The 14,752-nt window shown below is 40.3% G+C and overlaps 1 protein-coding gene across 2 annotated transcripts in view; it reads left to right on the top strand.

The window, feature by feature from the left end:
- The window catches only part of SPTB (spectrin beta, erythrocytic), a 345,456-nt gene that overhangs the window by 139,522 nt on the left and 191,182 nt on the right, over nucleotides 1-14,752 (top strand). For both annotated transcript variants that reach the window (XM_033951147.1, XM_033951148.1), the window contains exons 14-15: nucleotides 3,880-4,750; nucleotides 10,204-10,341. In XM_033951147.1, coding sequence (XP_033807038.1) covers nucleotides 3,880-4,750; nucleotides 10,204-10,341 — 1,009 coding nt within the window. The remainder of the gene's footprint in view (nucleotides 1-3,879; nucleotides 4,751-10,203; nucleotides 10,342-14,752) is intronic.

The raw sequence follows: 14,752 nt of genomic DNA, 5'->3' as shown, positions 1-14,752 counted from the left end.
TTTAATGCAGGTAAGAAGTCACTTGAAAGCAAACTGCTATAGAGTCTTTTGATAATTCAAGTGGCCACGAGACCAACAAAGAATGCTGAGCTGTACAGACCAACTGTAGCATTACTAAACGGAAAATATTATCTTTATAAAATAAAATAGATTTTCCCCCTTATTTTTTTTCTTCTCTTCCTTCCTCTTTTCCTTTCTTTCTTTTTTCTTTTTCCTCAAAAATCAAGAAAAAACAACAAATTATAATAATTAAGATATAAGAAAAAAGATCCAAAGTTATATATTTCCAAAGTCCGTCTTATGTATTCATAGGCAATTCACACTAATGCACAAATTCCTTTAACTTTGCTGCGTCCTCGAAACTATAGGTTTTATTTTCATAGGTAACCCGCATGACTGCTGGGTATACCAATCCATACCTAGCTCCCAATGCCCTTAATTGTGGGCGCCAGTCCAACAACTGTTTTCTTTTATAAGCAGTTACTTTGGCAAAATCAGGAACAATAAAAATCTTCGAGTCCTGACATTTCAGATTTTTTTTTTCCTTAACCAATTTAAGTATTTCCGCTGCTTGCTGGTATCTAAGCATTTTAAATATCAAGGGACGCGGTCCTTTTTGATTACTTAATCTTTTCACTGGGATCCTGTGCGCCCGTTCTAATTCCAACGGAAACTTGCTTTGAATTGGTAGAACCTTCGGTAAAAAATTAAGTAAAAAGGCAATCGGATCACTTTTTTTCTATCCCCTCAGGTAAACTAAGTACCCTTAAATTGCTCCTCCTTTCACGATTCGACAAATCTTCCAATTCCTTTTTTAATACATCAATTTCTTTGTGAACAGTTTTATACTGCACTGCTTCTGCTTCAGTTTTTTCCACACATTTCTCCAAGTGATCCATCTTCAAATGCAGTACATTCAACCTTTTTGTTAAACTTGCCACTTCATCCTTAACTTCTTTTATATTTTTTGAATTTTCTAAGACAATCGCCTGTATTTTTTGTATTTCCCTCATAAGGTCTTTGTTCTCCACTTCTTCCGATGGTAACGGTACTAGCTGAGGAGATGTCACTTCTAATTTTGATCGCTTGACACTACCTGAACCAGCTCCCATCAAAGAAGTTTTATTTTGTTTACCCGAAGCCATTCTTTTATCAACAATAAGTTCTCTAATATGACTCTCAACAATTTTTCCCCACTAATAGCTCAATAATTAGCCTGACTCCGCGGAGCAGATCAATCACACAGCCATTTTGGCACGCGTCGAAGCCACCTTTTTATTTGTTTTCTAATATATGCCAAATATGAAATAATATTACCTCTCATGGTATCCTTAAATGCATCCCATAAAGCTTCCATAGTAATATCTTCTGAAATATTAATTTGAAAAAATTCAATCATTTTTAATTTAAATTCTTCAAGGAAATTTGAATCTGCAATCAATGTATTATCAAATCTCCATACAGACCTGCTATAATCTTGTTCATCAAACTGAAATTCTATCCATACACCCCCATGATCAGATAAAATGATAGGATCAATGGCGGCTTTTGTTACTTTTTGTACTATTTGATTTGAAACAAAAATATAATCAATTCTAGAAAAGGATTTATGAACTTGTGAGCAAAATGAAAATTCCCAGTCATCAAAATGAAGGGGGTTAGACAAGGCTGTCCATTATCTCCTTTGCTTTTTGATATTGTATTAGAACCCTTGTTATTAGTCATTCAACAAGCAAAGGGGATACAGGGTATTCTTTGTACAGACTGGGAATATAAAGTCTCTGCCTATGCAGATGACATATTGCATTATTTGAGAAATCCAGAAACTTCCATTCCATGCTTGCTTGAGTTAATAGAGAAATTTGGAAAATTTTCAGGATATAAGATAAATTGGAGTAAATCTGAAATTCTGCCTCTTAATGTGCATTGTACTAAAGGATTATTTGACTCATTTTCCTTTGTATGGAAGGAAGATAGATTAAAGTATTTAGGTATTTGGATTAAAAATACACTTGAAGACACAGTAAAAGAGAATGAAAATTTTGTATTAAAGAAAGTATCAGAAATGTGTGAGCAATGGAATCCTTTACATCTTTCTTGGTGGGGGAAGAATTCAAACTATTAAAATGATGATATTGCCTGTGGTTTGTTACCAAATGAGTATGATACCAGTTTTTTTTCAAGGGTCCTTTTATAAAAAGTTAAATGGTATTCTTTCAAAATTTATTTGGCTGGGTAAAAGGCCTAGAATTGCTTTAGTATCTCTACAAAAATCAATTATGGAGGGTGGGGTAAATTTCCCAAATTTTTATAGGTATCATCAAGCCTATATTCTACGCCAGGGTATGTATTGGGTTCTCCCAGAGCTCTTGGAAAATATCCCAGATTGGTTGTATTTGGAATGGCGACTCATGTTTCCTTTACATTTATGTCATGCTCTCAGTATTAAGATGCCTAGAAAATATAAAGATAATAGAATATTAATGGCGGATTTAAAATCGTTTGTAAGCATTGGATTATAGCAGGTATACGAACTTTAGATGATGTTATTTCAAATGGTAAACTGCTTGATTTTTCACAGTTACAACATAAATTTGGTCTTAAATCACAAAGTTTTAAATGGTTGCAACTGAAGCAGACTATTCTGAAGGGGTTCCCTGAATGGAAAAATCTTAATAATCAGTATAGTCTGGAATTCTTATGCTTTCAGGCGGATTTCTTGGGACACCAAGCCGCACAGTGGTATAAATTGATATCTGGATATATGAATAAAAAAACAAGGACTGGTCTTAGAGACATTTAGAGCATTGAGATCAAGCATCAAATTTCTGCGTCTCAATGGCCATGAATTTGGTCTTGGAGGATGAATTGCACAGTGTCTGCATCTATGAGACAAACTTGGTTCTTTTTGTTACATAGAGCATTTTGGACCCCAGTTCAATTACAAAAGTTAGGCAGCTCTAAGTCTAATAGGTGCTGGCATTGTAAACTTGAAGCAGGGACTCTAGATCACTTATTATTCTATTGTCCCTTTATTATGGCCTTCTGGAAATCAATTTGGTCCCAAATTAATTGTTAGAAAATCATGTAGCATTAACATATGATACAATTCTCTTTGGTATGTCGATGAGAACAAGGAGCCAGATTTCATCAAGTAATAATAAACTTTTATTGATAATGACAGGAGTCGCCATTCAACATATAACAAGTAATTGGAAAAATTATAGTAGATTAAATTATAACTTTTGGTGGAATTCATTATGTCACATTTATAAAATGGAAAGCATAATTGCTATACAAAAAGGTAATTATAATAAATTTATAAAGATCTGGGGGCCATTGACAGCCTACTGTAATGAATAGATGCCATTTTCTATTGGAAGTATATTTGCAAATGGGGGAGAGGGGGAGGGTGGATTGTCTAAATTATACGGAAGGTTTAACATATAAATAAGAGTATTTATATTTGTATATTTTTGATTAAATATAAATGGAATGGGTGGGTGGGAAGGGAATAAACTTACGTATCTGAATATACTAAGAAAATTCAAGTGATGTATTTAATCTTAAATGTTTTATCAATTGTACACTTGATGTAAGTTTTAAAAAATGAATAAAGAATTACAAAAAAAAAAAAGGAAAAAAATCAATAAATGAATTAGGTCATGATATATTCTAAAGGACTAGGAAGAAGGATCACTTTCGCAATGCTCTAAAAAAACAACAATGCAATCTATTAAAACCCCAGTTTTCTCCAGAACCAACATGGCTACTAGAAGAATTATAATTTTCCTAAGTCATGGTATCAGTGTGTCTATGATTGAATATATATTAAGGTTTAACATTTTTGTGGAAACTAAATAAATATTGTTTTCCTAGGTTATAAACCTTGTGATCCTCAAGTGATCAAGGATCGAGTTAATCACCTTCAACAGTGCTACAAAGAGCTAGAAGCCCTGGCTGCAGAACGCAAAGCCCAACTTGAGCAGTCAAAAAGTGTGTGGAAGTTCTTTTGGGAATTAGATGAGGTGGAGAGAGGGATAAAGGAAAAAGAACAAATTTACTCCACCATGGATTTTGGGAAAGATCTCACCAGCATCTTGATTCTGAGAAGAAAACATAAAGCGTTTGAAGATGAACTTCATGGTTTAGAAACTCACTTGCAACATACAATAAAAGAAGGTGAGCGTACAATTCCAAAGAAGCACTTTGAGACACCTGCAGTAAGAGGAAGAATTGAGGAAGTCATGACTATATTGGCTCAGCTGAAAGAACTGGCTGCATTTCGTGAGAAGAACCTCCAAGATGCAGAAAGTTTTTTCCAGTTCCAGGTTGATTCAGATGATCTTGAGGCCTGGCTACAGGATACATACCGTGTGATGTTGAGTAGTGATGTTGGCCATGATGAATACTCAACTCAGGCACTAGTCAAAAAGCATAATGAAATGAGGGATGAAGTTATGGATAACGGGAGAGTTTTGGAGAATCTGAATAAACAGTTTCAGAACTTCCCCAAAGATTTCAAAGATTCACCAGAAATTGGGAGTCGACTTAAAAACATTAAGGAGTTGTATGCTGATGTGGTGGCTCTGGCAGAGCTTCGTGGAGAGAAGCTGCAGGATGCTCTTGCCCTGTACATAGTGCTCAGCGAGACTGATGCATGTGAGTTATGGATGAGTGAAAAAGAGAAATGGCTGGAACAAATACAGATACCTGACACACTCGATGATCTGGAAGTTGTTCATCATAGGTACAGTATTTTGGTAGATTTGAATGTGTTTTATGTTTTTTTAGTGCAAAAAAGCAGGCAGAAAGCACTGGGATTTTTCAAAAGCATACAAAATTGGAATAGACAAAAGTAGTTGCATAGAACACTATATAATCCATGTTGCTATGTGCCAGGATAGGGAATAGGCATCTGTCTCAGTGGGTCTTATATTCAGAGTGATTTATGTGGGCCAGAGTTTGGTTAAATGCTGATATTCAGCAACACTAAGCTGGGAAGTGCCACTGAATATTGGCTCTGACTGGCCCCCCAAAAGTGTGCGGGTCAGGGGTGGTGCTGTGGAGGAGCCAGGCTTATGCAAGCTCTGGCGATATTCATTCGGGGCCCTCATAATATAAGTGGGTGAATTTGGGACAGTTCAAAAGTGTAGTACGTGAGCTGCCACAAAATGTTGCAGCCTATGTTCCCTCAGTCTAAGTGGAACAAATGAGCAATTGCTCAAACATTCTTCAAGTGTCGCTCACAGATTTTACATGGTTGCTCACAAAAATACTTGCAAATCTGGAGAATTGTTGGTTTTTAGAACCTGTTCACACAAAAACATTTTTTTAGAACTTGTAGCTCACATAAGAAAAATTTGCATACACTTGGTCAATCCTTAGAGGGAGCATTGTTTGCAGCAGTCATTTTGAAAGGCTGCTCAAAGGGGCAGGAGTGAGGGGGCTGTGCTTCTGCCCCCAAAGCCTGCTGGATCACCAGGTACTTAGGTAAGCTCAGGGAGCCTACCTAGGGTGGGTGGGATCTGGCCTGGCGGGGTATGGGAAAACGGTATTCTGTGTGTGTGTGTGTGTGTGGTTGGGGGGGGGGGTTAGAAGGGGAATTTGGGGCTCAGGGTTTGATTGTTTTTTATTTTAAACTGCAAAATACTTATGCAGGCCCTGGCTTGATATTCATCCAGGGCCCACATATTTCTTGCATTCAGAGGATTGGGGACAGGATGCTAGACTAGGCCCTGGCTTGGGAGGCTTCAGGTGACGGGACATAAGGTTACAGTATGGTTTCATTGTGGAAGTAAAACCTAGATGTCTCAATCTGTCCTTTTTCTGGAGCCATATTGTAATCTAGGTAGGAGGTTTCTGCGAGATGGACTGCATTGGCTCCAGAAGTGGGAAGATAATGGGCCCATAGGTCATATTGTCCTAGGAGGTCTATTAGTAGGGCAGTCATGGGTCCTACCTATATTTGGGGGGAGTTCAGGGGTAGCGAGGTTGTGGACCCATACACTGAGGACTCCTGAGGAAGGCGGTGTCCACCAAAACACGGACTGTGTTAGGTCCAGTCTTAATATCTTTTCATGTACTGTTCAAGATGGACAATTTTATGTTTTTTAAATAAATAATATGATAATTGTATACTTTCCTGAGTCATCCATATACTGTTGGGTGGACCTCCACTTTTTATTTTTGGTTTACATTTTGTGGTGGCCTATCCCTTCTTTTTTGTTTCCCATACACTGAGGGACATCTAGTACTGAGACTTTGAAGGCTTAATTACTTAATTATCCAAATGTGATTTGGGAGCTGAGTACTAGAGACCCAGAGGTCCAGTTATTGTATGTTGAGAGAAGTCTGAGTAGGGTTACCATATTAGGACCACATCGGACAATCTAAGTGTCTCTGCATTCATTATGTATCTTTTGTTTTACTTAAATAATGGTTAACACAGCAGATTGAACTCTGAAAAAGTTACAAAAGTTTATTTAATTGCAGCTTTGCTGATTTATTAGTAAAAATAGTCTCCCTGGATTGATGCGAGTGTTAACAGTAATAGTATATGTCACACTTTTGTTAAAAAAATGTTATAGAGAATGATGATGTAGCGGCGGACCCGTGCTTTTTGACCTGAGGGCACACTGCATGTGTGTTCCGCAGAGTATACCGCTATTATTAGTCAGTTCCTTCTACTGAATTTCTCCCTAACAATTTTACACACATACTTTTCAATAGAAGTACATAGAAAAATGAAAAAAGAGTAAATACAGCAGATAAAGACCCGAATGGTCCATCCAGTCTGCCCAACCATACATGCTCCATAAATTAATCATTTAATTTAAATGGTCCTTTTTCTTAGATATTTCTGGGCCAGAAACCCAGGTACTATCTACTGGAATCTCCATCAAAGCTCACTCCAGCCCATCTAAACCATCTCAGCCATCGAAGTCCTCCCCAGCCTGTCCTCAACTGACTGTCCATATATGGGACACAGACCAGTACTGGCCTTAGTTCCTTCAATATATACCCATTATTTTCTGATTAGAGATCCTCTGTGTTCATCACACACTTATTTGAACTCTGTCATCGTTTTCCTCTCCACCACCTCCCTCAGGAGTGCATTCCACGTATCAACTACCCTCTCCATAAAGAAGAATTTCCTAACATTACTCTTGAGTCTACCACCCCTCAACTTCAAATTATGCCCTCTGATTTTCTCATTTTCAAGTTTCAAGCTTATTATAAATTTGATTAATCGCTTATTCAAAATTCTAAGCGATGAACATATCAGTAAAATTATAAAATTGAGGAGCCCGAGGGAAATCTGGTCGCAAACCGATCACTACACGATCGGTTTGCTTTGTGAATCTACCTCGTCCTTTTTTATCTCCCAATATAAAAGCCCTTTGGCTTTTAGTGTCAGTTTTCATTAGCTGAGGTCCATGTGTGTGGAGGCTATTTTGCTTGAAGGTAAAATATGTCTTTTTTGAAAAATTATATTCTGGCTTGGATACTATTTGAGTGATTCTAAAGAATTTCCAGACTATTGGATATGATGAAGATGCAGCAGCATTGATGAAGATGCAGCAGCATTTTAATCAAACCTACAGTGATTGTTTCCTAGCACAAGTACTGGTCAAGCTTATAGTGTTATTAAGGAAATGATATTTTTCTATGTGTCTCAATAAACTGCCTCAAAATAGTCACCTGTTTGAACTTCCCACTTAGATCTGTTTTAAGGGTAACTTTGTAAGGTTGCTTAAATTTAGAGTTAAGGAAGGTGTCTATTTTAAGGCTGTTTTATAAAGACAAATTACATTACATTACATTCATGCTTAATATACTGCTAATACCATAAAGCTCAAAGTGGTTTACAATTAGAAAAAGACCAAGACAATCACTTGGGAAATACACAAATAAAAATAAAGTAACCATTAAACCTCTTAAATAATAAAGTCTTCAAATTCTTCGTTAAAAAAATGAATAATTATATCAATTAAGGAAGGATAGGGCAAGATCCTTCCAAATCTTTGGCACTTGAAAAGCAAGAAGCTTTTCATGAAGCTTAAATCTCTTTATACCTTTCACCAAATAGAAATGAAAAAGAGCAATTACTACAAAATCTTTTATTCCTGATAGAAGTAGTAAATTCCAAGTGAGATAGCAAATATTCTAAGCAATCACCATTCAAAACCCTATACAGCATACATGAGAATCTAACCAGAATTCTAGCCTCCATGGCCAGCCAGTGGAGCTCTATATAAAATTTTGAAACTCTGGTCACATTTACTTAAAGAAAATATTAACTGCACTGCTGTATTCTGAATTGTTTGAAGTTTTTGAACAACTTGTTTAGATGCTCCTAAGTAGATGAGGTTGCAGTAATCTAATTTTGATAATATTAAAGATAATACCAATAATCTGAATTGTTCAAATACCCATGTGTTCTTATTAAATACCGCTTGGATCAAATGTTTTCCTTGACTTTCCCATTCTGCCCACGTAGGAATGTTGTTTGCAGCTGACTGATTATCATACAGCATTGGATGATTAATCAACCCTGTCCTCTGTTGCTCTGTAAAACTGAAAACGTCTTTGTTTGCTTGTGCCATTTTGAAAAACAATCTCTAGATGAGGTGGTGCTGTTAAGCAAGCTAAGTACACTATGATCAACTTTTAGGGCTCCTTTTATGAAGGTGCGCTAGCGTTTTTAGTGCACGCACCGGATTAGCGTGCGCTATAGCGCGCGCTAACAGAAAAACTACCATCTGCTCAAGAGGAGGTGATAGCGGCTAGCGTGCGGCATTTTAGTGCGCGCTATTCCGTGCGTTAAGGCCCTAACGCGCCTTCGTAAAAGGAGTTGGATTCAATTTTTGAAAGATAAATTTATAAGAAAAAATTCCTGTGAAAGAAAGAGTTACAAGTACAACCATATATAAATTGAAGAAAGTATTTAATTAATATTTTAAAAATATATATAAAAAAATACATAAAAGAACCAAAGGGACTAATGAGGAGTCCAGCCAGCTTGAGTCTGTTGACCCAGCTGGTTTTCTGAAGACCCATTGGTTGAAAGCTAGCAAGTTGATAACGATATGATTGAGATTTGTATCTGATGAACTCTTTGTTCTTATCTAAGTGAAAATTCAGATAATTATAGTATAAGAATACTTTCTAGTGATTGCTTTTCAAAATGGCACAAGCATACAAAGACATTTTCAGTTTTACAGAGCAACAGAGGACAGTATTGATTAATCATCCCATGCTGTATGATAATCAGTCAGCTGCAAACAACATTCCTACTTGGGCAGAATGGGAAAGTCAAGGAAAACGTTTGATCCGAGCAGAATTATATTGTAACACTCTAGCACAATATGTGGCCCAAAGTATGATCCCCAGAGGTCTGAAAATTCAAAAGGGGCCCACTCTATTCTCTTATGACCAACAATTTAAAGATAAATGGGTGGCCATTTTGAATAAATGTGCAATTGATTTGATGCTGTTAATAATAGAACAGATTACAAAATTGGAGACTGAATTAAAAGAATCAATTGATCAATTGAAACAAACAATAAAAACGACCAATAATAATGAAGATGAATTCAAACAGAAAGAGCAAGAAATGCAACAGACTTTGGATACATACAGGGAGAATATCAAATGTACTAAAATCAAGAAATTTAAAAGAGATGAAAAAGATTATAACAACAATCAAGTTTATTTATGGCTATTCAAAAATAACATCAATACAAGCACACAACCATTTGATGATGACCAAACATCCATAGGTACAACATCTAGTAGTGGAAGCAGCAGCTCGATAAGCAGCAGAGGTCAGTATGGACAATGAAGTTTATTAGCTCGAGGCCAGCGAGGTCGCAGCAGACAGAGGGGGTCACGCCGAGTAGGTTTTCAACCAGCAATGACCACAACGTCAGGACCACAAACACGATCCCAGTACAGGACTTATAAAATACCAGCACAAATATGGAACTCATTGCATTTATTTTTATCTGGGGGGGAAAAAAAGTGGGAATGTTCTTAATAATTTGTAGTTTGAGTTTTATCACAAAAGAGCTTTTCAAGAAGATTAAATACTTTACTGCTTCAGACCTTCAGTTGGGCTTGTTGATGCTATGGAGTTGGCTGTTGATAGCAAAGGTAATGTACCATTTGCAAAAGTCTCATCTGTTACGATTTTCCTAGATTTGAAAGCCTGGATCAGGAAATGAACACCTTAGCAGCTCGAATTGATGATGTAAACCAGTCATCCAATCATTTATTTGAGAGTGGACATCCAAGTGGTAGAAAAGTAAAGCAATGCCAAGACCAACTAAACACAAGGTATATCTGAACAGAATTATGCTGCAGATAAATTAGACTATAACTTAATTTAAACATTACAACAGTTGTCTTTTCATTTATAATGAATATGCATTCAGAACCTTCTTTAGCCTTCATTGAGGCCTAGTATAGTAACAATGTTTTTTCATAGACATTGCGCTCAGTATGTATTTTCCTATCATCTGGGTCCATTAAAGGTACTAAGAAATTGTGTGTGTGGGGGTTGCTATATATCAAACCCCAGTCCCTCTGTGGGACAAATAAGGTATACACTTCTCCCTCCATATTCGTGGGGGTTAGGGGCAGAGCCATCCTGCGAATATGGAAAATCGTGAATAACTTTTAGGCCGATTCTGTCCCTCCCTCACCTCCCTCCTGCATCTTGGACCTCTCCAGATCATACCTGGTAGTCTAATGGTGAAGCGGGGCAGGAGTGATCTTCCTATGCTTCTGCCCCGTGCATAGCCTTCAACAAAAGTGGCTGCCATGAGTTGCCGTTGTAGTCTTGTGAGATCTTGAGAACTCATGGCAGCCATTTTTGTTGATGGCTCTGCACGGGGCAGGAGTGTAGGAAGATCCCTCCTGTCCCACGACACCACTAGACCACCAGGTAAGGTCTGTAGAGGTCCGGGAGGTAGGAGGGAGGCAGAGATGGATCACATAGAGCCTTTAAAATTTAATTTCGTTTGGGAGGCAAAAACCCACGAATAATTGAAGTCGAGCATACGGAGGGAGAAGTGTATATGTTGAGTCTGTCTCTTATGCATTCTATCTGTTAGCAATATGGACTGCACTGAGAAATCCTTCTAGAAGCCCAGTCTAAATAACTTTCTTTAGGTTATGTGGCATGACTGCCAAAGGGTCCTACCCCTCCAGTCACAGATCCTGAGGTGCTTGCACTTGCCTTAAGAAATTGCTTTGTGCACATTAGTGCTGCCCGATTCAGGAAAAAAAAATTTAGATTCGATTCGATTCAGCCTATTGAATTGGTTTTTCGATTCGATTTGATTTTCCTTCCCAATTGGGTGTTTTTTTCAAACATCCTGGTGTGGTTATTTTACAGCCTCTTCACCCCCTTTGCCTTCTCCTAACCACACTGACTCTATGGTGTAAACAAAATCAACAAACAAAAAAGACTTTTCCTCTCTCTGTTAAATCCTAGTTCACGTTTTGCGGTCTAACACCAGCTCTGGCAGGATACACATTTCAAATCTGACAATTGTAATAAAACAGAAAATAAAATTATTTTTCCTACCTTTGTTGTCCTGGTCATTATTCAAATCTTGCTGGCCCAGGCTCTGGTTGTCTTCTGATAACTTGCTTGCCTTCTGTCTTCTTCTCCGTACTAACCATTCCACCTGCCATCTCTGTCCTCTGGCATCTTTCCTTTTTTTCATCTCCCTCCACAGATCCACCTTTTCTTAACTACTTTTTCATCCAGCATCTCCCTCCTTCCCCACCACCCCAGGGTCTACCATCTCTCCCTTTCTTTTCTCAGCTACCCTCCTATCCAGTATCTCTATCCCTCTTCCACACCATTCCTTGTGTCCAACTTATCTCCTTTCTGTTCCTTCCACCTCTAAAATCCCTGTCCATCATCTCTCTTCTTCTCCTCTATTTTTAAACCAACTATTTCTTCCTCCCCAAAGTCCAGCATATGCACGTCTCTTTGAACCCCCCTTCCCTCCCTCTCTCCGTGTACTTCTACACCAGGACCCCCTCCCTTGAAGGTCTGTCCCCCCCTGAAGGCCTGCAACCCACCCCTGAAGGCCTGCCTATCTCCCCTGAAGGCCTTTTTCCCCCTTGAAGATCTGTCTCCCCCCCTTAAAGGCCTGTCCCCCCCCTTTGAAGGCCTGTCCCCCCCCCTTGAAGGCTTGTTCCCCCCCTTAAAGGCCTGTATCCCACCCCCTGAAGGCCTGCCTGTCTCCCCCCTTGAAGGCCTGCCTGTTCCCCCCCTAAAGGCCTACCTACCTGTCCCCCCCAGAAAGCCTGCGAGTTTCCCCTGACCTCCCACTGGTGTCCGGCTTCCCCCCTGGCCTTCCCACACCCGTTTACCTCTGAAGAGCATCCTGCACAGAAGATCGCGGTGTTAGCGATGTTTGCAAACAGCTTCAGAGCTGTTTCCTCTGCTGCGGTCCCTCCCCTCCTCTGATGTCAGAGAAGAGGCGGGACTGCGGCAGGGGAAACAGCTCCGAAGCTGTTTGCAAACATCACTAACGCCGCGATCTTCTGTGCAGGATGTTCTTCAAAGGTAAACGGGTGCGGGGAAGCCAGACACCAAGGGGGGGGCGAAGCGGACTCCAAGGGGGAGACTGGACACCAGGGAGGTGGGTACCGGACAGCAGCACTTCAAGAAGTGCAGTGCTGCCGCTCCTGTTTTAGGGGGGCGCAGGGGGGAGGGTCAGCCCGAATCGGAAGCGATTTTTTGTGATTTTAAATCAATTCGCCCGAAGTGAATTGGTGAACCGATTTGAATCGTGTATCGGGCAGCACTAGTGCACATATATGTTATCCCAGGACAAGCAGGCAGCATATTCTTGACTGATGGGTGACGGCACCGACGGAGCCCCGGTACGGACAATTTAGAGTGATTAGCACTCTAAGAACTTGGAAAGTTCTAGCAGGCCGCACCGCGCACAGCGGCGAGTGCCTCCCGCCCGACAGAGCGCGCGGTCCCCAGTGTTCTTAGTTTCCGCGGAGCTAAGAAGACGCGTTTCCTCAACGGCCGTTGAAGAAATTTTTTCGATCTTCCCGCTCGCGTAAACCTTTGCTCAAATAAAGGTTTCTTTATTTCTTTTGTTTTCTTAAAAAAAAAACAAAAAAACTAAATTAGTTGTTTTCTTTTCATTTTTTCGTTTCGCCCCGGCGGGGCTGTTGCCACAATCGAAGCCTCGGCTTCGATTTGGCAGAGGCTGTCTTTACTTTCATGCCCCCATCAGCCCGGGTTTAAAAAGTGCCAGCGGTGGCGCATCGGCCAATCTCACTGACAGACCTGCATAACTGGTGTCTGCAGTGTCTTGGTCCCGACCATCATGCGTCCACTTGCACCCGCTGTGCAACTTTGAAAAAAGAGAACACTTAAAGAAACCCGCCAAATCCAGCAGCGGTTAGCTCTTCGGGTGCCGAGAGTCCGATTCCACCGTACCGGCACCGACATCGATTCCATCTCAATCGGCAAGCGACGTCATCGACAGCCGCGCGATAACCGCGGCCGGCGTCGCATCCCAGCAGGTAAGCCGCTAAGAAGCCTTCCCCGCTGGAGCGTCCTCCGGTCTCCACTGCAGTGAGTCCAATCCTGCCGACCTCGAGGCGCCCACGGAAGCGCTCCGCTCCGATTGAAGTTAGCCCCTCGACATCGGGTTCTTCGGCGGGAGTGTCGCAGAAGAAAAAAGCGGTACCGGTGCCTTCACTGGACGAGCGTATTGCCGCCGTTCTGCAGGTACAGCTGAGAGAGCAACTCCAACAGCTACTTCCTGCTCTTTTACCCCAGAACCTTCCAGTTCCGGTCCGGTCGGAGCCACCGGTACCGATAGTGGAACGCCCTCTTTTATCGGCATCCACTTTGTCGGTACCGGTTCTTACCACCTCATTGACTTCGATGCCGATTTTAGCTCCAGAACCTAAATCTCACCACCAGGCGGTACAAACCTTGGTACCAGCACAACAGGTTGCATCGCCTGGTACCGTATCCATGAGGTCGGGCAAGTCCACCCATAAAACCCGACACCTGGAACCCTCCACACCAGAGTCTCGACACCATGGCTCTCAGGTTAGGGATCCTGATTTATGGGGTGATTCTGAAGAGCCCTTTCTGTCCGAAGGTGAATGCTCTTCTGATGAGGAGGAACGCCTTGTTACAAATCCCTCTTCTCACCTGGATTCCACATCTTTTCCATCTTTCTTAAAAGAAATGTGTGAATCTTTATCTATTCCCTTGGAGGCTGAGTCAAAGAAATCTAAAGCATTTCTTGACGCATTGGACTTTGACCAGCCTCCAAGGGAATTTCTTAAACTTCCTCTCCATGATATTTTGAGAGAAACGTTTTATAAAAACCTAGAGACTCCCCTGACTTTCCCAGGAGCCCCTCGTAAACTGGACTCATTATACAGGGTAATTCCTATTCCTGGGTTTGATAAACCTCAGCTCCCGCATGAATCTCTTTTGGTGGAGTCCACTTTAAAGAAATCAGCGGGAGCTAATGTGTATGCCTCAGTCCCTCCTGGCAGAGAAGAAAAATCAATGGACAAATTTGGCAAGCGTTTATATCAAAACGCCATGCTAGCCAACAGATCAGGAAACTATGCTTTTCATTTCTCATTTTATTTAAAGCATTTAATCCAAACAATATCTACTTTTGAGAAATATCTTCCTGATCGCAAAAAATCTAATTTTCATGCCTGTGCTTCCTCT

Source organism: Geotrypetes seraphini, chromosome 7, assembly GCF_902459505.1.
Source record: "Geotrypetes seraphini chromosome 7, aGeoSer1.1, whole genome shotgun sequence".
NCBI lineage: Eukaryota > Metazoa > Chordata > Amphibia > Gymnophiona > Dermophiidae > Geotrypetes > Geotrypetes seraphini.
Note: the sequence above shows the minus strand (reverse complement) of the source record. Positions and strands in the feature narration are given on the sequence as shown.